This window comes from Carassius gibelio, chromosome B22 (genome assembly GCF_023724105.1).
Source record: "Carassius gibelio isolate Cgi1373 ecotype wild population from Czech Republic chromosome B22, carGib1.2-hapl.c, whole genome shotgun sequence".
Classification (NCBI taxonomy): Eukaryota; Metazoa; Chordata; class Actinopteri; order Cypriniformes; family Cyprinidae; genus Carassius; species Carassius gibelio.
The window spans coordinates 19,897,771-19,919,893 of NC_068417.1; the positions used below are offsets into that span (position 1 = coordinate 19,897,771).

The following is a 22,123-nucleotide window of genomic DNA, read 5'->3' on the forward strand; positions in this document are numbered from 1 at the left end:
AGCAGGATTGATTCTGACTATCAGTGTTTTTATTGTTTATCAGCTGGGATAAAATAGTTCTGAATGTGATTCCAACTATATTGTTTTTCTGTGCCTTAATCATTATAGCTGTTGTGTGAACTCTGCTATTCTTTAATATTGAGAAAGATTTTTAGAACTATATCTTCCTTATCATTATCTTTATAGTTATCACACTTGGTGTGAACGAGCCTTAAGTCTATCAAGAACTTCTCAGTGTTGCAATCAATAACCTCCATATTCTCCACCTCAAGACACTAAAGACAGTGGAGTGCTTTCAAATGTTTAACTCATTGTCAATAAAGCCGTGCTGTATTATAAATGTTGGTATTCAATCTAATGTGATTTTTTTTCCCTTGTAGCCTGAATAATTGTGACTTAACAGACAGAAGCTGTTCAGCTCTGTCTACAGTTCTTGGATCAGATACCAATCTGAAAGAGCTAAACCTGAACAATAATAATCTGCAGGACTCAGGAGTGAAGCTGCTCTGCAATGGACTAGAGAATATAAAGTGTGAATTGGAGATACTGAGGTGAGTTGTATGATAACAGACAAAAACGGATGTCAAAAAAACTTAAATATTTTGTTTTACATATTATTTCAAAACTGTTCATTCAATTTGTTAAATAGTTTCATAGTTTTAGTTTTCATCTGCATAGTCTGAAGCTTGGAATTTATTGTATACAATTTTTTTATATACATTGACTTCTACTTCAGAAAATGTAATTTTTCTATGTGGAATTTAACAAAAGATTTTGTTCTCTTCAACTCACTGGATGGAAACAGTGCTTTATGTGCAAATGTTTCATGTAATATTCCAATTTTGTGCTTAAGTTAATTCATACATTTGTATGGATACATAGTTACTGTGAGTGACTGAAGATGACTGGAGATTCTCAGCCTTTTGTTTGCCCATGTAACTGGCTATTAGTTTTCACTTTGCAATTCACTATAGAAGGTCACTTTAGGGATTAATATTGTTAAGGTAAATTCTACTATAGCTGCTTAATCAGTTGATTTCATACTTGTTCTAGACTTTCAGACTGCAGTATCACTGAAGAAGGTTATAAAGCTCTGGCTTCAGCTCTGAGATCAAACCCTTCACACCTGATAGAGCTGGATCTCATAGGAAATGATCCTGGACAATCAGGAGTGAAGGAGCTCAATGATTTACTACAGGATCCAAACTGTCAACTAAAGACACTGAGGTGAGACATGATGAAATAATACAAAATAAATTAAATACAGGTGTATTATTTATAGACATATTTCACTAATCCAAACCTGCTGTATCAAAGTAAATTAACGATAAACTAATTTGGATGTTGTTTTTCTTCAAGTTTATTTGGAAATTACATATCCTATTTCATCTTCACATCTGCAGGTTTTTGGGTCCTGTTGCAGATGAAGCCTGCCAGTATGTGACAGGAATTGTAGGTAAAAACCTGTTACTCCTGAGAGAGTTGAATCTGAGTGAATGTGAACTAGGAGAGACACCGGTGAATCAGATCACTGCTCTACTGCAGGATAAACACTGTAAACTCAACAAACTGAAGTGAGAATTTTGAATGTGGTATTTATTGCACAATTAATCTATGTTAATGAAATCAAGTGACCTAAACACATTTCTTAGGAATCACTTAAGAGTGAAAACAAGCACCTTGTGTTTGTAAATTCTCTCTCAATTTCATCATTTTAGTCTGTGTAAGTGTGGTCTAACAGAGGATAGCTGTTCAGCTCTTGCTACAGTCCTGAGATCAAACTCCATTCTGAAAGAGCTTGACATGAGCAAAAATAATCTGCAGGATTCGGGAGTGAAGAAACTCCAGAACGGATTAGAAAATACAAACTGCATACTCGAGAAACTCAGGTGAGTTAAATGAATGAACATTTAATTTTAATAATAACTTTTTGTTTGTTTGTTTGTTTAAAGTTAACCCTCTCAAGAGGACAGAGGCCCTGGCACAGTCACATGTGTGTTTGTCTTGTATCAGTAGCAACAACTTGCAAGTCATACACACGTTAATGTTCATACAGATAAAAAGACAACATCATTTCAAACTGTAAATGTCAAATTTTATTTGTGTTCACTCTATAAAAAAACAAAATGTTGTGCTTTTGTAAAATGCTCGAGGGGGGTGGGGTATTTTTACTCTCAATATCAAAACCTGATTTTCTTAGAAATACTGTATATACATGTTACATATATTATTATTAACAGAGTGAACTTTATAGTTATTTACTAGGGGTGGCACAGTTCAACTTTTTCATGGTTCGGTTTGTTTTACGGTTTTCGGTATGGTTCAGTATGTGCTATGTTTATGGAGAAACTATATTTAAAATTATATCTAACTACGAGCAACAGCACAAATAAATACAATAGCATAAATATGCCAAAAAATAAACAGTGATTTTTTTTTTTTTTTTTTGGGAGGTCTAGCATTAGTTTTTAGGTACAGAAATTGAATCAAATAATCAAATGTAAAACATCACCACATATTTGACTGTATAACTTAAAGATTGTTCTGTAAAGTTACAAATGCTTTTTAATCAAGGGCAGTGAGTGATTTCTTTGTTGTTGATGTTCGATTAAAATAAACTGCCACTTTAAGTGTAATGACGCGGAGGCGGCGTTAGAATCCATGTGCAGTTTAATAACATCCACAGCAGACAAATCCAAACAGTAGGCAGAGAATAGTAATTGTAGAAGGCAGAGAATCATACACAGATAGGCAGTCCAATCCAAACAACAAGACAGTGGGCAAATCCAAATGCAGACACGAGGAAACCAGGCAAAGATCATACACAATAAGGCAAACTATGGCAATGGGAAAACGCTTGGTAAGGCAGACAGGCTGGCAATACTTTGCAACGTGATTGTGGTTGCAGCCATGCTTAAATGTCTATCAAACAGGAAGTACAAGAGAAGCAGAGGGAGTGGAACACAGTCAGTACGCAGGCGAGGGCTCCCTCTGCTGGCGTGGCATTACATTAAGAGAATGCATTGATCTAGCTGGTCTACGTTTAGCCGGCTATGTCTGCTGTAGGATACCTACCAAGACGGGAATTTTAACATAATTTTTGTGTAAATTTGTCCATTTAAACAATACTTCAGAGATAACTTATATTTGCGTGCGTTCTGAGGCATAGGTTTGCGCACTTTGGATGAGCAAATGCACAATTCTTCACAGTGCACGCTTGAGCTTGCGTCCTCTGGCTCTTAAATGTATAACTGACAAAGCTTAAATGAGTTAAGGTCTCATCTGTGCAGTCAGCACTTGAGTGATGATGTAATAAATGACTGCTCATATTCCAGCATAAAAGGCATTCACATTGAACAACAGTGCATAGTCTGTCCACGTTTTTTATGTCTGTGAATTCAGAATGCACATGCATCAACAGAAACATATATTAGCTGAAAACCTGTTTGTTTTACCTGCTATTTATAGCAAACCATATTACAGATGCTTTGTCAGATTTAAGTTGAACCACGGTTATGCCGAACTGTGTGTGGTGAAGCGAATGGTTCGGTTTCATTTCAGCGAGCCATGCCACCCCTATTATTTACACAATGTGTATCTGATCTGTTATTACTGCTGTTATATTAATGTGTTAATGTATTGTTTTACTAGTACATTTGTATTTAAATGTATAAAACCTAAAACAAACACTTTGTGGTTGAAAACACGGAATAGTTGTATAGACATTACTATATTCTAAAACATTATATGTGGGACCAGTAGAGCCAGTAAAGTGTTTGTTTTAGGTTTTAGACATTTACATACAAATGTACTAGCAAAACAATACATTAACACATTAATACTATAACAGCAGTCATAGCAGATCAGAAACACATTGTGTGAGCCGGCTGAACGTAGACCAAGTAGATCAATGCATTCTCTTTAAGTGACAGTCTTATTTTATTTGAACATCAACAACAAAGAAATCACTCACTGCTGTTGATTAATGTTACAAATGTTTTTTTTTTTTTAAAGAACAACCTTTAATTTATACAGTTAAATATGTGGTGCTGTTTTACATTTGATTATTTGATTCAGTTTCTGTACCTAAAAACTAATGCTAGAGCTGCCTATAAAAAAAAGAAAAATGAAAATCACTGTTTATTTTTTTTTTTGGTATCTTTACTCTATTGTATTCCTTTGTGCTGTTGCTCATAGTTAGAAGTATAGTTTCTCCATAAACTGTTCAAATGTGCTTTCCTTCTAAGGCTGGTGACCAAGGGCACACAAATAAATAAAACATTTAATTTATTTTAAGTCTCTTTACTGTAGACTTTCAGACTGCAGTATCACTGAAGAAGGTTATAAAGCTCTGGCTTCAGCTCTGAGATCAAACCCTTCACACCTGATAGAGCTGGATCTCACAGGAAATGATCCTGGACAATCAGGAGTGAAGGAGCTCAATGATTTACTACAGGATCCAAACTATCAACTGAAGACACTGAAGTGAGACATGATATGCAGTTGAATTCATAATAGAAATGTTACTTCAATAATACAGTTTTTTTTTTTTTTTGCATCAAAGTAAATTCAAGATAAACCATTTCTCTCTGATTCCCATCAGAATCAGATGCGTTTTTTTTTTTTTTTTTTTTTTACACCAAGTTTAGTTGAATTGAATCCTGCTTCATCTTCTCTTCTGCAGGTTTTTGGGTCCTGCTGCAGATGAAGCCTGTCAGTATGTGAAAGGAATTGTGGGTAAAATCCCGTTACTCCTGAGAGAGTTGAATCTGAGTGAATGTGAACTAGGAGACACACGAGTGAAACAGATCGCTGCTCTACTGCAAGATAAACACTGTAAACTCAACAAACTGATGTGAGTTTTATCATTAATATAATAACTTAAAATACTTGTGAATTTGCTGCTGGATGTGTTTAATGTATTATTTACCAGAAGGTGCTGACTTTTAACTAATAACTATTGGTAAATACTTAGTTGAAACTGTAACTGTTTGTTCTCTTAACAGTTTGAATAACAGCAGTGTCACACCAGAAGATTGTCGTGTTCTGACTGAAGCTTTAAACTCAAATCCTTCAAACCTGATAGAGCTGGATCTGAGTGGAAATAAACTAGGAGACTCAGGAAATGAGACGATCTGTCACCTGTTGGAAAACACACAGTGCAAATTGGAAAAACTGAAGTGTGTATTTTAATTTATCCACTTTTATGCATGTTAATTTACATTTATCATGTTTATTTGAAAAAAAAAAGAAAACTGGAGGCTTTAATTTCTGCTACTTTATTTACCTCAGTTTCACTTTGACATAGGGTAATATTCTTCCCATAGACTGTAAAAAACATGGACGTAGTGTCCATAAAATCACTCCCATAGGTTTCCAAAGAGCATTTTTGAAGCCTAAAGTATGCAGAGATGACCGTCACCATCTTAGCATCTTGTCACTCTCAGAAAATGAAAAATGGGAGGAGGGCAGGGGCTTATTGCTAGAACCACGCCCATCTCGATGGTGGTGACAGCAGCGGCAATCCACCTGTCACTCAAGTGTCCACGAGCTTAATTATGCAGAACTTTAAGGTTTAATATAATTTAAACGGATGAGTTATAAATAAATTCACCCCCCTCACAGTTTTCATGAAAGGCAAAATTAAATATATAGACCAAAATATTTTTTTTTAACCAGGCTGTAAACATGTTTTTTTTTCTGCTGTAAAGTTGGCCATTTTAACATGGGGAGTCTATGGGATTGACTCCCTTTGCAGCCAGTCGAGGAATTACAGTTTAAGTCACTTTTGTATAGGCCTCACGAGAGATTGCCACTTGATTCTGCCTAACATCTTCTTATGTGTTTTTCTGAAGAAAGTCCAATTTTGGAAACAGCATGAGGGTGAATGAATTATGACAGTTTTCAATGTTGGGCAAATAGTTTATTTAGTTAAATGTTATCATTAAAGCACTGGTCAATGGGTGTATTTATGGAGTCTATGAGACAATTTTGCCCGTTTTAAAATACCATTAAATTAGCATACATTTTGTATTTCATAACTTGTTTTCCGTTTTGTAACATTACATCTTTAGAACCATTTATTAATATATCATATATTATTAAAATATTGACTATAATGTTGTGTTCTTTATTTTATTTGGAGTAGAACATGCAATACTTAACAGCTTCTTTTATATACAGACTTTCAGACTGCTGTATCACAGAAGAAGGTTATAAAGCTCTGGCTTCAGCTCTGAGATCAAACCCTTCACACCTGATAGAGCTGGATCTGACAGGAAATGATCCTGGACAATCAGGAGTGAAGGAGCTCAATGATTTACTACAGGATGAATGCTGTAAATCGAAGTCCATCAGGTAAAGATCTCACTGGCATTAAATTACAAGCTACCGGATTGTCAACTTACTTTTTGTCTGTACAAATATCATATCAAATATAAATATTAGCAACTGCACCAAATTTTACATATTGAGTTTTGGCCTCTGAATAAGGTGTTTCCCCCTCCTTTTCACAACAACAACAAATTTTGATAATACCATGTTATCTTTAAACAATTCAAACTGAAAAACACTTTAATTGAACTATAAACAATTATATAGTGTTCTGTGAACATTAGGTTATAGTTATAAGACTAAAATCTAGAATAAATGATTTAGAAGCCAATTCCAAAACCAAAACCAAAAGGAACCACAAAAAGCACATACTTTGCGATTTAAATCCAATGTGAATCTTCCAAGTCTGTGTTTTTCTCACAATTTAAAAAAATAAAAATTCCAACACAAAGTACTTACTGTCCTAATGCAATTGTTTGTGATTGGCCACGGCATTAACTGCAAGTCAGTAGTGTGTTAAAGTCGTTCATGAAACAACCACCAGGTGGCAAAATGATTTTGTTTTGTAAACTGAGATCAGATAACAAAATTAAAAAAATATATATTGATAATATAACATTTTAACATCCTTAAAAATCATTAGAAAATTAAATTAAAATACATTTTTAGAAAGTTAATTTGAAAATGTGAGATACTCGTACAGGCTACAGCCTAATACATAAAAAAAGTAATTTACACAAAGGCTCTTACTGCATTTTATGGTCATTAAACATTCGTTATGAAAAAATTAAAACTACACAGTTTCCTCATGTTGTAATAAAGGGCTGTCATTTCGATCTACACAATAAGTTGTGAGAAATCAATCAATAATAGGCTAACCCTGCAACATGATAAACTAGAAATCGTACAAAATATGGACTGTTTACATGGAACATACAGTACAGACCAAAAGTTTGGACACACCTTCTCATTCAAAGAGTTTTCTTTATTTTCATGACTATGGAAATTGTAGATTCACACTGAAGGCAACAAAACTATGAAATAACACATGTATTTCTAGCGTTTTGGAAAAGAGCTCCTCATATATTGATTAATGACATTGTATTATAATAGCCTATTACACCACCCAAATATGTATTTACTTCTTTCTAATTATCGTTGTATGTGCAGGCTTGTTTAGCTAAATACATAAAGTTATAGACCCAAACATTGAATTAATATTTAATTAATCCTGTTAAAATGGTCTATTGGCTCAGTCTGAACATGTTAAAAAATGATTGATAAACAATGAAACAACAATATTGTTGATTATCAATTCAAAGTTTTTTTTTTCTGTTTTTTTTAAATGCTACAAATCCATAGTTTTTTTTTTTTTAAATGCTACAAATCCTTGTTAAAACCAACCTACAAATTGTTGGTTTTATGTCTTTTTATAAAAAAAAAAACAACAACAACAAAAGAACATGCAACATATGACATCAGGTACTCATACTATAAATTAATATAAATCAAATAAAGGCAAATGCATAAAATAAATAACAACCAAATAAAATAAATAGTAACAAACTAAATAGTCAAATAAAATAAATATTTAAAATTTCATGTTTCAATATTGTCCACCACATAAAACAAATAATTTAAATATAACACACATACAAATACTACTAATTTAATAAAAATACAACAATGTTAACATTACATTAAAATCATTTAGTGTAAGGTCCAGGCACTCGGTCCAAGGAAGGAATCCGGTGCTGGATGAAGGTTTCCTGCGTGATTGGTCTTTCAGCCGGTAGAGTTATTCATTTTAGGTTAAACTCAAATCTGACTCCATTTTAGTATCTAATCTGACTCCATTTTATTATGACCTCAAATTTAGGTTGGAATGCAAATTGGTTGTATGTCTGTTTCTAATTAGTATTCTTTTGACATCTGATTATTCTAGTTAAACTCTTTATTTTATATTAACTCGTTCATTCGGGTGCTCATGTATACAAGGATTCAACATAGAATCTACTACATCTACTAGAATCAATAATTACAGAGTAAAACAGAATAAAAACAATTTATTATCAGTCAGGTAAAGATGTATTCTGACAATTACATATCCAATTCAAACATATCGATATAAAACATCAAAATTCTCAAAGATGCATCTAAAAAATATAATATGCATACCTGAACTTAGAAAATACATAGTATGGAGTGAAGCGACGCTCAACACACTACGAGCTTTCTGGGTACAGAATCGTCCTGATCCTTTTTCTGCAATCCTTTAAATACATCAGTCCAAGACAAACATCCCCCGAAATGGAGACAGGAACTAACAATTGGAATTTGCATTAACTCATGTCCCAAGACTGGGTGGTTTTACAACTCAATGGGAACAGGAGGTTATTTACATGGAGGACCCTGGGATTCTCTTTTAATTAACTTTTGTAAGATTGAGACCATTGTACCAGTTGCACTGATACATTTCAAATGCTACTAGACATGAGTGTTAGTTCACTTGCATTGACATTTTCATGTAATCATTTTGAGCTGATTGAGTAGAAGGAAGCATAGGTGAAGGGATTTAAAATGAAGCAAATGGCGAGAAAGCAAGGAGGTCTCCTGCTCCTCCACTCTGTTGGGTGTCTCGAAGATGCCCGTTTGTGTTTATTGCCTGTCTCAGGAGATCAAAGTATCTCAGGTTCTTTCATCCTTACATTTAATAACGCATTTAGGTTAAAAGTCATTCAGTGCCAAACCTGTAAAAAGTAATGATAGTAATATTCAGTATGTCACAGGGCGGTAGACACGAACAGGGTCCGGGTCCAAATGCAGGGAAGTAATTTTAATAAACTGAAACAAAAGCCAACAAGTCAAAACAAAACGGGTTTAAAACTCTATGACAGATGTAAAAAAACACAATTCACAACTACAGTTAACAAATCACCTCCCTCTGGTGGTGAGAGGGAGGAACACCGGGACGGATTCATGACACAATAGGCAAGTTATTTAGTAATACAAAGTCTTTTTTTAATAAAGTGTCAAACCTGTAACAACTAGAACAATTTGTTCGCTACATATGCATGAAAAAAACCTAATAATGATAACAATATTCATAGGCAAATCATTCAGTAATACATTGGCATTCAGTAAAGTAGGACCATTGTCCGCTATAAATAAAACTAACCACAATGTGGCTGTAGCTGGGTAACCGAAGCCAAGATTAAAATCTTTGGAAAACACAGAGTAATAGAGGGAGTAGCTGGTCTGAGCATGGTTCTGAGCCTCAAAGAGCTAATGCATCTTGTGCACATTCAGGTCACTAGGGACATACTTGCGACCTGGTGCTCCTGGTTGGTCTGGCTGGCCCTGCGTTTAAAGACTGGATGTGCTCAACAATGAGTTGCCTTCTCCTGTTGTGCTCCTCATTGTGCTGTCCACCACCTCTTCTCTCTGGGCGAGCCTCAGCAGTCTCAACATAATATTGTATATAATGCCTGTGAAAGTAAATAGTTTAGATTGAAACAAAAAGAATTACACACAACTAACTTGCTATTCTTGAATTTGAATTGAGATTGCAAACAGGAAGCTGAATTTGAATTCCATAAAATTCAAATACATAATACATAATTAAGGTGTATTTAACAATGACGCTTTACAGTATATATTACATATGATTACAACATGAATTTCATAAAGATATAATTGTATGAACTTTACACACACAAAACTTTATTATAGTAAATAGGCCTTTTTTAATAGGCCAAATTAACATTAAAAACATACTCTATAAAACAGATTATTAAAATTGTAATACCAAAAATATTTTTTTCATTTGATTGCTTTGAAATTAAGATATTGCTAATTATTCTACATTTAGTGAATGAATGATTAATGTTAGTGTCTTATATTAATTATATTAAAAGTAACTTATCACATTCTCACTGATATGTGATAATGAATTTCTCTGAATTGCTATAAATTCAGTTTCACTTAGTGTAATTCCAATTCAAATTCAATTCAACATCCTGTAAGGTGAAGTCCATTCAAATTCATTAATTTAACTGAATTAAATTCTGAAATTCTAGATTTTGCACAGCCCTGGCAGGGGTCAGAAACCTCTTGTATCAGTAGGCTAGTATTATTATCAGTACTTTCCATGTCGCATGAGCATGCTTGTTTAGAGCAAAACACCTTTGTCGCAAGGGAGAAACCTACAAAATGGTATTAAACTAGGCAATTCTGAAATGAAAATTGTCCTCACCGAACAATTTAATGAAGGTCGCCTTGCAAATGAGTACTTTCTCCGGGTGATTGCCACACAAAAGACTGTACTTGACTGATATATTCTTTCTGATATGTGCCGCCGGCTCTGATGTCTCTTTAGTGGCTAAACATAAAATTTAATTTGTTATGGGTAAATCTAGCAGGTGATCTAACCCTGCTCCAGCACATATATCACATAGTTTTCAAATAAGCCTAAATTATTAGATTAGCTGGATCAGGTGTGTTTAATTAGGGTTATATCGAAATGGTGCAGGACTGTGGCCCTCCAGGAACTGAGTCGACACCCTTGGCCTGTCCTCTTTTTGCCTCCCTCCCACTGTTAAAATATAACTAAGTAATTTTTACTCTGAGTAAATTTTAAATGAGCTACTTTTTACTTTTACTTGAGTAGATTTTTAGACTGGTACTTTTACTTTAAGTAAAATTACATTAATGTAATGGTACTTTTACTTGAGTGGAATATTTTTGTACTCTTTCCACTGTTGCTATTTGCACTTAGTTCTAATTCATTTTAATCTCATTTAATATTCAAATTTTACTGCGTGCCTGTCTGCTACACCACTGATGAAGTGGTAACTTTGGGAAAATTAAGATGTGTTGAAATTTGCAACAGCTGTAGGGTATTTTAATTTTATTTTTATTTTATTTATTTGGGGGGGGGGGTCAATCTTGAATATCCACTTCATTCAATGCGGTTTTGTTCTCTGTAGTTTTTTCTTCCAAGCATGCCCTTGATGGATATATTTACCATTTTGATTTTGGCATAAAAACAAGGTTTAAAACTTTGAGACCTTTATTCTATTCAGTGTTACTCTCACTAAAATTGTACCTTCCAAAAAAAAAAAAAAAAAATATTCTGCACATGTCATTTTTTGACATACAGTCAATATTTACATAGTTCATATCTCTTAAGGGTCTATGTGTACACTCATTATAACAACAAAATGTGAAAATAATATTGTAAAATAATGAAACCAAACAGGATTCTATTTCTGCTGTACCAGTAGCTGTGAACTTGAGTGTGTCAAAAATGAACCAACAAACCGTTGCCTCACAGACATGGTGTTAGTCATGTAAATGAGGCCCAGGCTCCCTTGTGGCTATGACACTGGACTATATACTTTGAATGTGATGCACAAAACCATATCACATCTAGAAAACCTGCCCACCTCTATAATAAACATGGGGACTTTAGTCCTGTCCAAATTGCTACATTAAAAAAACTCAAGAGTAGTTTAGAAAACTAGTCTTGTCCTAGTAGGGCTTAATGCACTAACTATAGAAACTAGTGGGCCTATAATGTGAATGATCTATGTTTGTTTAACTCCACCCATAAACATGATGGGAGCAGCGACATATACAGAATTACAACAAGATCATGCAATCTGAAATTGTCTTCTGCTTCCTGCAGGTTTCTGAAAAGTCCTGCTGCAGAGGAAGCATGTGATTATCTCACTAAAGTTCTGGGTACAAGTCCATTATTACTGACAGAACTGGATCTGAGTGAAGATAAATTAGGAGATCTGGATGGAGAGAAACTTTCTGCCCTTTTGATGGACTCCCATAGTAAACTGGAGACAATGAAGTGAGTGAACATGAGTTTATGGACAAGATTATTCATATTCATGCACAATGCTAATTCAAAGTACAAAAAGTGTAATTATTTCTAAAAGGTGTATGTAAATTAAATAATATACTCAAAATTAAATAAGATAAAAATATAGAAATAAAATGATACAGTGCAATCAGTTAATGCAGCACAATCCTCAGTAAATATAGTTATAATCTGGATTTGAATGTATCTACTGACTTTTTCTGGAAGCTGATTTCAGTGTGTAGTTGAACATGAAGAAACCTTGTTTTGAGAGAACCTTAGTATTTCTATGCAAAAATGTAAAACATACTGTATAATCCTAATTATTGTGTTTTATTTATTTATTTCTTTTTGGCTGGTTTTGTATTTTTATTGTATTTAAGAAACTCTTTAAATTATTAGTTTTTGGGGGGTGGGGATTGGGGGTCATAATCCTGAAAGCATTGTGTTCTTTAGTTGTGGCTGTCTGATGGTCTTTTTGGGAAAGAAGGTGAATGAAACATTTTTATCAAATCCTAATGGGATATAAAATCATCTATTTCTTGCTATATGTTTGAGATGAAAGTATTCTGATTTAGTTATTACTTTGACATGACTACTAAAATCCAAAATCTCACCTATATTCCTGATTCCTGAGTGTTTTTTTGTTTGGTTTGTTTGTTTGTTTTTTGATCCCTAGAGTTCTGGGTTTACCCAAGTTTTGGGTTTACCTTGAGAATTTCATCCTTTTTATCAAATAAAATAATCTCTGCTTTTCTTTGTTTATTAAAGGAAGATTTGGCACATCCAACTGTTACTTTTCTCAATACACTGTCTCAGGGATTCAGTTGGACTGTAGTCATTAGGTGATAGACTTGGGTAGATCTAAATGCCATTTGCGTAGCTGTTATGAGAAGTTTAGTTCATTTTATTATTTTCACTATTAAAACCATATACAAATTGAATGAGAATAGTGTGAGAACTGAGCCTTCTGGGACTTCCCATTTCATGGCTGACCATTCAGACTTATGGTCACTAATTTTCACATAGTATCCTCTCTTCTAAGTTTGATCTGACTGTTACTTAAAGCCCTGCATAGTTACATTTTATAAGTTGAATATATAGTATATCATATAATAAATTATACATTTTTAAATATATTTAATATAATGTAAAAAACTGTTGATATATGGTGTGCTAAATATTGTATGTGCTGAATAGGATAAATAAAAATTATGTTTTTGTGTTCAGGCTAAATAATTGTGAGTTGACAGAGAAAAGCTGTTCAGTTCTAGCTACTGTTCTCTCCTCCAAAACCATCCTGAAAGAGATGAACCTGAACAACAGTCGTCTGCTGGACTCAGGAGTCATAGAGATCTGTGAGGGATTGAAGAATCCTGTGTGTGAGCTGGAGATACTCAAGTGAGTAGATATCCCCAGCATCTACACTCAACACCAAAGCAAACACAGGAATATGACATATTTGATGACGTTATTGTATTTGTTTATTACTTTCAGGCTCAGTGACTGTGATCTAAATGAGGAAAGCTGTTCAGCTCTTGCTTCAGTTCTCAGTTCAGACTCCAGCAGTCTGAGGGATCTTGATCTGAGCAATAATAATCTGAAGGATTCAGAAGTGAAGCTGCTCTCTGATGGACTGAAAGGGAACTGTCAACTAAAGAAACTCAGGTGAAATTATGTGTAACATGTTAAAGGTCTCTGGGCCTGTGTTTGCATCCATATTTAGCCATCTGTTTGAATTGATTAATGTTGTTCTGAACATTTGTGGACTAACTGATTAATCAGATTAATTTGTACATTTTCATTCACTTTCTAGACTGTCAGACTGCAGTATCACAGAAGAAGGTTATAAAGCTCTGGCTTCAGCTCTGAGATCAAACCCTTCACACCTGATAGAGCTGGATCTCAGAGGAAATGATCCTGGACAGTCAGGAGTGAAGCAGCTCAGTGATTTACTACAGGATCCAAACTATTCACTGAAGACACTGAGGTTAGATGTAATAAAATAATACAAAATAAATGACAATCAGGCTGAATATTCATACATAATACTATTTCAGTAATACAATAAGCTTCGATTTGGTGCATCTGAGCTACTGTGTTGTTGGTGACAAATTGTTTTGTTGTAAGTTACAGTTCTGTTTAATTATAAATTCTGAGCCACTAAATGTTCTGATACTCAGTAGTTTGTTACCTACATTTTCTGAATAGACTGTAGTTTAATTTGGTGTCTAGAAAGATATTTTGCCCTTCTGTCCTTCATGACATTTGCACTGTTTCTCTTTTTTGACATCACTGTTTTTGAACATTTGGATGTCAAAAAATAATAAAACAGTAAATAACGCTTGTCATTGGGAAAAATAATGAATTATGATTTACCAACATGTTTTGTAAGGCTGTGTACATTTATTTCAGAATTAAAATTGTACCTTTTCCAGGTTTCTGAGAAGTCCTGCTGCAGAAGAAGCCTGTCAGTATGTGACAGGAATTGTGGGTAAAAACCCATTACTCCTGAAAGAACTGAATCTGAGTGAACAGAAGCTAGGAGACACACGAGTGAAACAGATCTGTGCTCTACTGCAGGATAAACACTGTCAACTCAACACACTGATGTAAGTGTCTTACATCATTTAATATGTACTTGATTAAAAAATTTTCTCATGTCACAACCACAATGTGAAGTATTAAATATAAACAGGCCACTAAAAACAAATACTTTTCAAAAAATGACAGTTAGCTTTAAACAGAAGGCCAAATCACTTTGCTCATGGATCATTATTATTTCAGTTACTGTAGAGGGAGAGCAATGTTTTTTCAGAACTCACAAACTCCTCAAAACACAAATGCAACATTTTAACAATTTAGTGCCCGTTTCAGAACAAAGCAAATTAATGAAGTACCAACAGATCAGCCACCAATCTTTATCAACTGATGGTCACCTTTATCCTTCTGTCCTGCTTTAAAATTTTTTTTATAATTGCAGCAAGCACACAAACAACACTACTTTATTGAATACAAAGGTGATCAGATTAATCTTTAATAATCATTGCTTGTTCATGTCAGTTCACGGTTCGTAATGATAAGAGATAAAACATTTTATTTAAAAAATGCCGTAGATGTATTGTTCATCATTAGTTCATATTAACTAATGTAGTTAACTAAGTAAAGCTTACTGTATGTTGCTGGGAACGCATTTTCCCCGACAAGCTGAAGATGAGATTGACAGAAGAACCAGTCTTAAAACTGACGAGAAGTGAATACATCTGGAATAGAAGTAATTCTTTATAACGTAAATACTGTTCAAGAGAATTTCAAGTGTGACTTTCAGATGACAAATAACAGTCAGACAAACGATCCATATCCTCCAAAACCTTGATATTCATGGATCTGATTCAGTGTCTTTTCTCTTTCTGTCTTCAGTCTGCGTAGATGCAGTATCACACAGAAACAGTGTCTCATCCTGACTTCAGCTCTGTGTTCAAACCTTTCACACCTGAGAGAACTGGACCTGAGTGGAAATAAAATAGAAAACACAGGAGTGAAGCATGTCTCTGAAACACTGAAGGATTCAGACTGTAAACTGGAGAGATTGAGGTTAGTAACATTCACATACAAGAATCAAAATGATTAAAATCACTTCAACAGCTTTTAAATGACAGAGACACTTTATAGTCTCTATATTGTAAAGAGGATGAGTATTTGTGATATGGTGAAGTCGAGATGATCTCTCTTTCTACGTCTTTAGAGAATGTCTTTAGGTTTATTTTCTGCTTTTCTCTTTTTCTCAACATAGGTTAAGATACTGTGATATAACAGATGAAGGTTGTTCAGCTCTGACTTCAGCTCTGAAATCAAACCCATCACACCTGAGAGAACTGGACCTGAGTGAGAATGAACTAGGAGACTCTGGAGTTAAAAACCTCAGTGATCTACTGAAGAACCCACAATGCAAGCTGGAAATACTAGCGTTAGTATCATTATACTGTACAGCAGCTACAGAGAGATTAAAAATCACTGTTTAAACAAGTCCAGTTTACAGTATTTAAACTGTACTGCATCTGTACTGCAACTATTTTTTTCTCTACTGCTCCAACTTAATAATATGTGTCTAACAGTGGAACATGACAAAATACAATAGAATCTATGATGCTGTCTACACTGTTTGTGGCATGGCACAACAAACGTCTGACAGTAAACTACTGCTGTGCTCTATTTATGACGTACTGACACAAATTTATAATGCTTTGTGGCATCCAGTGTAGACACACTTTAGCTGTTTTGGCTGTCGTTTCTGGTGTAGAGACACTCTAACTAGGAAATAATCGGTTTAATTAAAAGTATTTGATCAACTGTACTGGTTGTGTACATGTTCTGCAGAAATATTTGGAGATTCACATTTACTGCAACAACAGATGAGAGAAAAAGAAGTGTATGTCTATAGTTTTTTTTTTTTTTTTTTAAATGAATGAGAAGAAAACAACAGCTTCTGGTATTTGGAACTTAAAAACAATTAATTCAGTTAAACTATGGCAACTAAAGACTATATTGAAGACTATATGCCTATTGCTGCTCTTTTATAAGATGGCCATCAAAGATCTGAACCAATGTCCTTTCTGTTTCTGTCTTTAGTCTGTGTAGATGCAGTATTAAAAAGAAGCAGTGTGTCTTCCTGACTTCAGCTCTGAAATCAAACCCAGCACACCTGAGAGAACTGGACCTCAGTGGAAATGAACTTAAACACACAAGAGTGAATACATTTTATGATATACTGAAGGATTCACGATTAAAACTGGAAAGATTGAGGTGAGGAACATTCACATACAACAAACAATTTAGTGTTTTGGTATTTTCATGAAACAGAATAAAAAACATATTTGTCTCTTTTCTCTGAATGCAGGTTAAGGTCTTGTGATATAAAAGCTGATGATTGTTCTGCACTGACTTCAGCTCTGAAATCAAACCCATCACATCTGAGAGAACTGGACCTGAGTGAGAATGAACTAGGAGACTCTGGAGTGAAACACCTTGGTGTTCTGTTGAGCAGTTCACAAAGCAAGCTGGAGAAACTACAGTTAGTATCATCATTACTCTGTGCTGCAATTACAGTGTGATTTAAATGTACTATTTATTAAGACAACAGGGCACAAGTTACAAAATGTGTAGCACTGAATATTCTGCATTTCCCCTTTTAAAGAAAGATTCAAAAGTACTATGAGCTAATGGACTGATGGTTCAGTATTTTTATCAGCTGAAAGATTTATGCTGAAATCTGACAAAATGAAACTGAAGTGAGCTGACAAACATGCATGACAAAAGATTATTCTGATAGGGCTGGGTATTGATTCAGATGTCCCGATTCAATTTGATTTCGATTCACTAGATATCGACTCGATTCTCATTTCTTTTAGTATGTTCAGTGTTTATAATTTTTATACAAATGCTATTGAAATTTCTAAAAAATGAAATGAAAATCAGTTTACAAATGGTGAATTTATAAAAATAAATTAAGAGCCACAGGCCTGTATTTAAAAGTGTATTTATTTAGTATTATTGTTGTTACACCGAGTCTTAACATTGCTAAATAGTAATATATTATAATAATAACGTTTAATCATTTCAGCTTTACATGGTAATGTAAGCATTAAATTATTAACGTTTGAAAGTGTTCACATAGCCTAACATCAGCAGCCATACGAGACGACTTAAAAACTCACCTTGTCATAAAATGTAAGGATTAATGTCTACAAATCTAAAAGTATAAATACCGTTTCGACCAACGAAAGTGAAAACTCAGTTAAAAGCATCACCAGGAGGACCGTTACTGTCATTAGCAGCTGAGCGTTACCATGGATACGTGCTGCAGTGACATAATTCGATCATGTGCTCATTTTAACTTTTTTTAGTTAAAATAATACAGTTCCTAAATAACTTTTCTCGTCGTAAATGTTTGTAAAATTTATCATTTTCTATCCTCATTTGAACTTTGTCCAGAACACGATTTCATAAACCCAAGTAGATACCTGTGATTTTTCTCACATTAAGAATGTGAACATAGTCAGTTGAAATGTTTTAATCAGTTCTACATTCATAATTCACAAAATCAGATCTACATTTATAACATATTTTGACAGAGTGATGATTGTGTAAACTTGGGTTGAATCCAGTATCCTCAAATCCTGGCTAGGAGTTGGTTTATAGATCTATAATATATTTTCATGCTTCTGCTGGTGTATTAGTGTGCTAGATGACATTTAGTTAAGAAGCATTTAACTCACATAAACTTAACGTGGATCTGATTCATTGTCTTTTCTCTTTCTGTCTTCAGTCTGTGTGGATGCAGTATCACACAGAAACAGTGTCTCATCCTGACCTCAGCTCTGTGTTCAAACCTTTCACACCTGAGAGAACTGGACCTGAGTGGAAATAAAATAGAAAACAGAGGAGTGAAGATCTTATGTGACGTACTGAAGAAAACACACTGTAAACTGGAGCGATTGAGGTGAGGAATGTGCTTAAAAATGCTTAAACAATTTTAACATTACAATTTGATTATAACACTTTCACTCAACATCTCACAAAGAGTCTGAGTTCACATTATATTTGTAAATAAATAATAAATAATATAGTATTTGTGTATGGCATATTAATAATTCCTGTTGTGTCTTATGAACTGATGAAACCATCAGTATCAGCCAAACTGCTGAAGAACATGTGCCTCACACCAGACAAGTTTAAGAAACGGAGAGCAAAAAGGCAATTAGTTTAATTTAAGAAATTATGTTTGTGATAAGATTAACTGTAATGATATTATAACATTAACAGAAAATAACAAGAATAAGCCTAAGCATAACAATGCTTTTGAAAATACAATAAAACAGTAAAACAAAATGGTAAAATTAATCAAATGTTTCAATCAGTTTAAAGTTCAAAGTTAAAGTTAAAGTTAAAGGCGATGTCAGGAACAGAAAGTAGTGCAGTCTGCTGTGTTTTGTTTCTGGGGGTTTTTGGGGGAAACCTCTGTTCCTTGATCTCCATCCACTGTCAGAGAGTGAACTGTAGATTCATTCAGTCTGTCTCCTTCACTCACAGCTGTTCACTGTCGGTCTGGGAGTGGAATGTAACAGTGCAAGTTTATATTACTTTAAAAGATTTTCTGTTCATTATCAAACTCTGGTGGGACAAATTAGACCATGGCGGACCTCCATAGTTTATATAATGAATGGGAAACACTGTGAATTTTTCTGCCACTGGAAAGCCGTTAGTTGAAATTCCTCATCACATGATTTCCTGTTGAAGTGACTGTGATTTTGACTAAAAAATGATGCTAATAAATCACAAACGTGTCTGTGTCCTCTGGGTTAATATCACACTCTGTGTTAAAGGGGAAATAATTTTCTTCCGCTGTCTGTCTTTCTTTCTCTTTCTAGTCTAAATGACTGTGGCATTACAGATGTTTCTTCTTTAACTCGGACTTTGGCTGAAACTGAAGCACTGCAGTTTTTAAAAGAGCTTGATCTGAGTAATAATAATGTAGGAGACTCAGAGAAGAAGCTCATTGATGTGCTACGAGACTCAAACTGTAAACTGAGGTCAGTGAACATCCATTTGTCACAGACACACTAACACACATCATTTATCTTGTATGAATGTATTTTAAAAATTAAAAAAAATAAACAAATATTTTTGTTACAATCTGCTTTGTACTAATTAAAATATAAAACAAATTGTATAACAAATTTTCAACTTGTTCTACTTAACACCTTGGTTCCTCCTTACAGTCTGGAGAGAGGACATCCGCTCTTGAGAGCTGGTGTGAAGTACTTTAGTGGATGGTTGACTGGGTCTAAAGCTCCGGAGGATCCTGTGAAATCAACAGATCAAGAAAAGTAATCATCAGATGAAGAATCCTCAGAAGGTTCTCATTATAGTACTGTTATAAATCAATATGTGTGATGGTAATTTTGGTGAGATGTGGCTAAACAGCAAGCAATTAATATAAACAATGACAAACTTACAGCTTCAAATAGCACTGCTTTAACAAATCTGAAGTTATTATGCTAACTGTTATATATATTACTATTTATCAATGATTATTAATGCATACATATGGAAGATTAGACCTTCAAATGAAATAATGCAGCATTAATAGAAACATACATGAACACAGAGTAATGGTGAATGTATATTGTTGGTTTTTATTAATTTGAATGCTATTTTCTTTTCTTTTTTTCAGGTGAATTAGAAGAAAGAGGTGGATTAGTAAGAATACAAGTCTAGTATTAAGACCTTCATCATCATGATGTCAAGATTAATCTCATCCATAATGAAATTATTAAAATATTGCTGATCATGACTGTGAATTTAATTTAGCATTTCTATATAAAAAGACATAAACTGAAAGTCTAAAATCAAAATGTAATTAATATGAGCTATTAATTAATATTAATTAATTAATATGAGCAGATTCAAATCAGTGATCTATAATAGTCATTTTTAGAGATCAGTGGTCCTGTTGTATTTATATTTCTTTATACCATTAATTTATTTGACGTTTATGCATGTTTTACATTACATTTCTCTGACACTTTATAGTAGAACTTATTTTAAGTTCAGTATCTGTCTCATGACATGACAACATGTCTCTGTACATAAGATAAAGTTTTTACTGATGTAAGAGTTGTGGATGAATATTACGTGCTTTCAGTCACTAGTTCTGATTGTACATCGAATGCTTTTTGTTTAGTGATTTTAATCTTAAAACATTGTGTTGTAATGTTTTGGCATATTGTAACTATACAAATAAAAAAACTTGATCATATTTAGTTTGAAGAGTTCATTAGTTCAATAGCCAGCTATCAGTATAACTGGAGATACAGCAGATGTCAATATTTTCCTGCTTAAAGTTGTAGACTTGAAACTGAAACAGTCACATCTGCAGTTCCTCGAGCTCACCGCTAGAGAGCAACACACATCACACTGAAGTACAAGAAACAGCTCAGCGTGTCACTAGTGTCCAGACTGAAAGGTCCAAACATTCGGTAGAGCACCACAGTAAAGATAGTTTGCGCTTTGAAATTCAGATTTATTTGGGCTACAAATACGCAGTGCACTGTCATAGACACTCTCAATTTTATAATGCCTATAGCTCCAAAACTTGGACACTTAGAAGAGTGAAAACAATGTCACCTTCATCAGCTTGATCTGTGATTTTTTTTTCACAGCAAAGCTCTTGTCCGTAAACCCCTTGGTAAGTCCGCCAGTAAGGAATGCGAAAGAAAGACATTGTTCATGTTTAACGTCTATTACCAATAAACACACAGACAACTGGAATAAAAGAACATTGTTTTAGAATGAGCTTGATTTGTGAAAACTTTTCACAATAGCATTTTATCGTGTGGTTGTGTTCCCCCCGTTTTTTGTCTAATATTGTCATATTGTTGCTGTTCCAATGAATAACGGTTTCCAATTTATTAGGTAAATTAACTATATATATATATATATATATATATATATATATATATATATATATAAAGATAGATAGATAGTACAGACCAAAAGTTTGGAAACATTACTATTTTTAATGTTTTTGAAAGAAGTCTCTTCTGCTCATCAAGCCTGCATTTAAATTAAATTGATAAAAAAAGTGATAGTAAAGAAAATATATTATTAGTATATATATTATTAGAATTTTTTATTTTTATTCTGAATAAATACAGTTCTTTTTAACCTTTTATTCATCAAATATATTAGACAGCAGAACTGTTTCCAACACTCATAATAAATCAGAATATTAGAATGATTTCTAAATGATCATGTGATAGACTGGATGTTACATGTGACACTGAAGAATGGAGTAATGATGCTGAAAATTCAGCTTAGCATCACAGGAATAATTTTTTTTTTTTTTTAAGTTTATTC

The 22,123-nt window shown here is 33.7% G+C and overlaps 1 protein-coding gene across 1 annotated transcript in view; it reads left to right on the forward strand.

Moving 5' to 3' along the window:
- LOC127986808 (uncharacterized) overlaps positions 1-21,023 on the forward strand; it is a 353,087-nt gene extending 332,064 nt beyond the window's left edge. The window contains exons 84-103 of the mRNA XM_052589043.1: positions 1,054-1,227; positions 1,404-1,574; positions 1,719-1,889; positions 4,312-4,485; positions 4,685-4,855; positions 5,007-5,180; positions 6,184-6,357; positions 12,023-12,196; positions 13,436-13,606; positions 13,703-13,873; positions 14,022-14,195; positions 14,644-14,817; positions 15,626-15,799; positions 15,999-16,172; positions 16,835-17,008; positions 17,103-17,276; positions 18,531-18,704; positions 19,633-19,794; positions 19,984-20,091; positions 20,439-21,023. Coding sequence (XP_052445003.1) covers positions 1,054-1,227; positions 1,404-1,574; positions 1,719-1,889; positions 4,312-4,485; positions 4,685-4,855; positions 5,007-5,180; positions 6,184-6,357; positions 12,023-12,196; positions 13,436-13,606; positions 13,703-13,873; positions 14,022-14,195; positions 14,644-14,817; positions 15,626-15,799; positions 15,999-16,172; positions 16,835-17,008; positions 17,103-17,276; positions 18,531-18,704; positions 19,633-19,794; positions 19,984-20,091; positions 20,439-20,442 — 3,217 coding nt within the window. The 3' untranslated portion in view covers positions 20,443-21,023. The remainder of the gene's footprint in view (positions 1-1,053; positions 1,228-1,403; positions 1,575-1,718; positions 1,890-4,311; positions 4,486-4,684; positions 4,856-5,006; positions 5,181-6,183; positions 6,358-12,022; positions 12,197-13,435; positions 13,607-13,702; positions 13,874-14,021; positions 14,196-14,643; positions 14,818-15,625; positions 15,800-15,998; positions 16,173-16,834; positions 17,009-17,102; positions 17,277-18,530; positions 18,705-19,632; positions 19,795-19,983; positions 20,092-20,438) is intronic.
- The last annotated feature ends 1,100 nt before the right edge of the window (positions 21,024-22,123 follow it).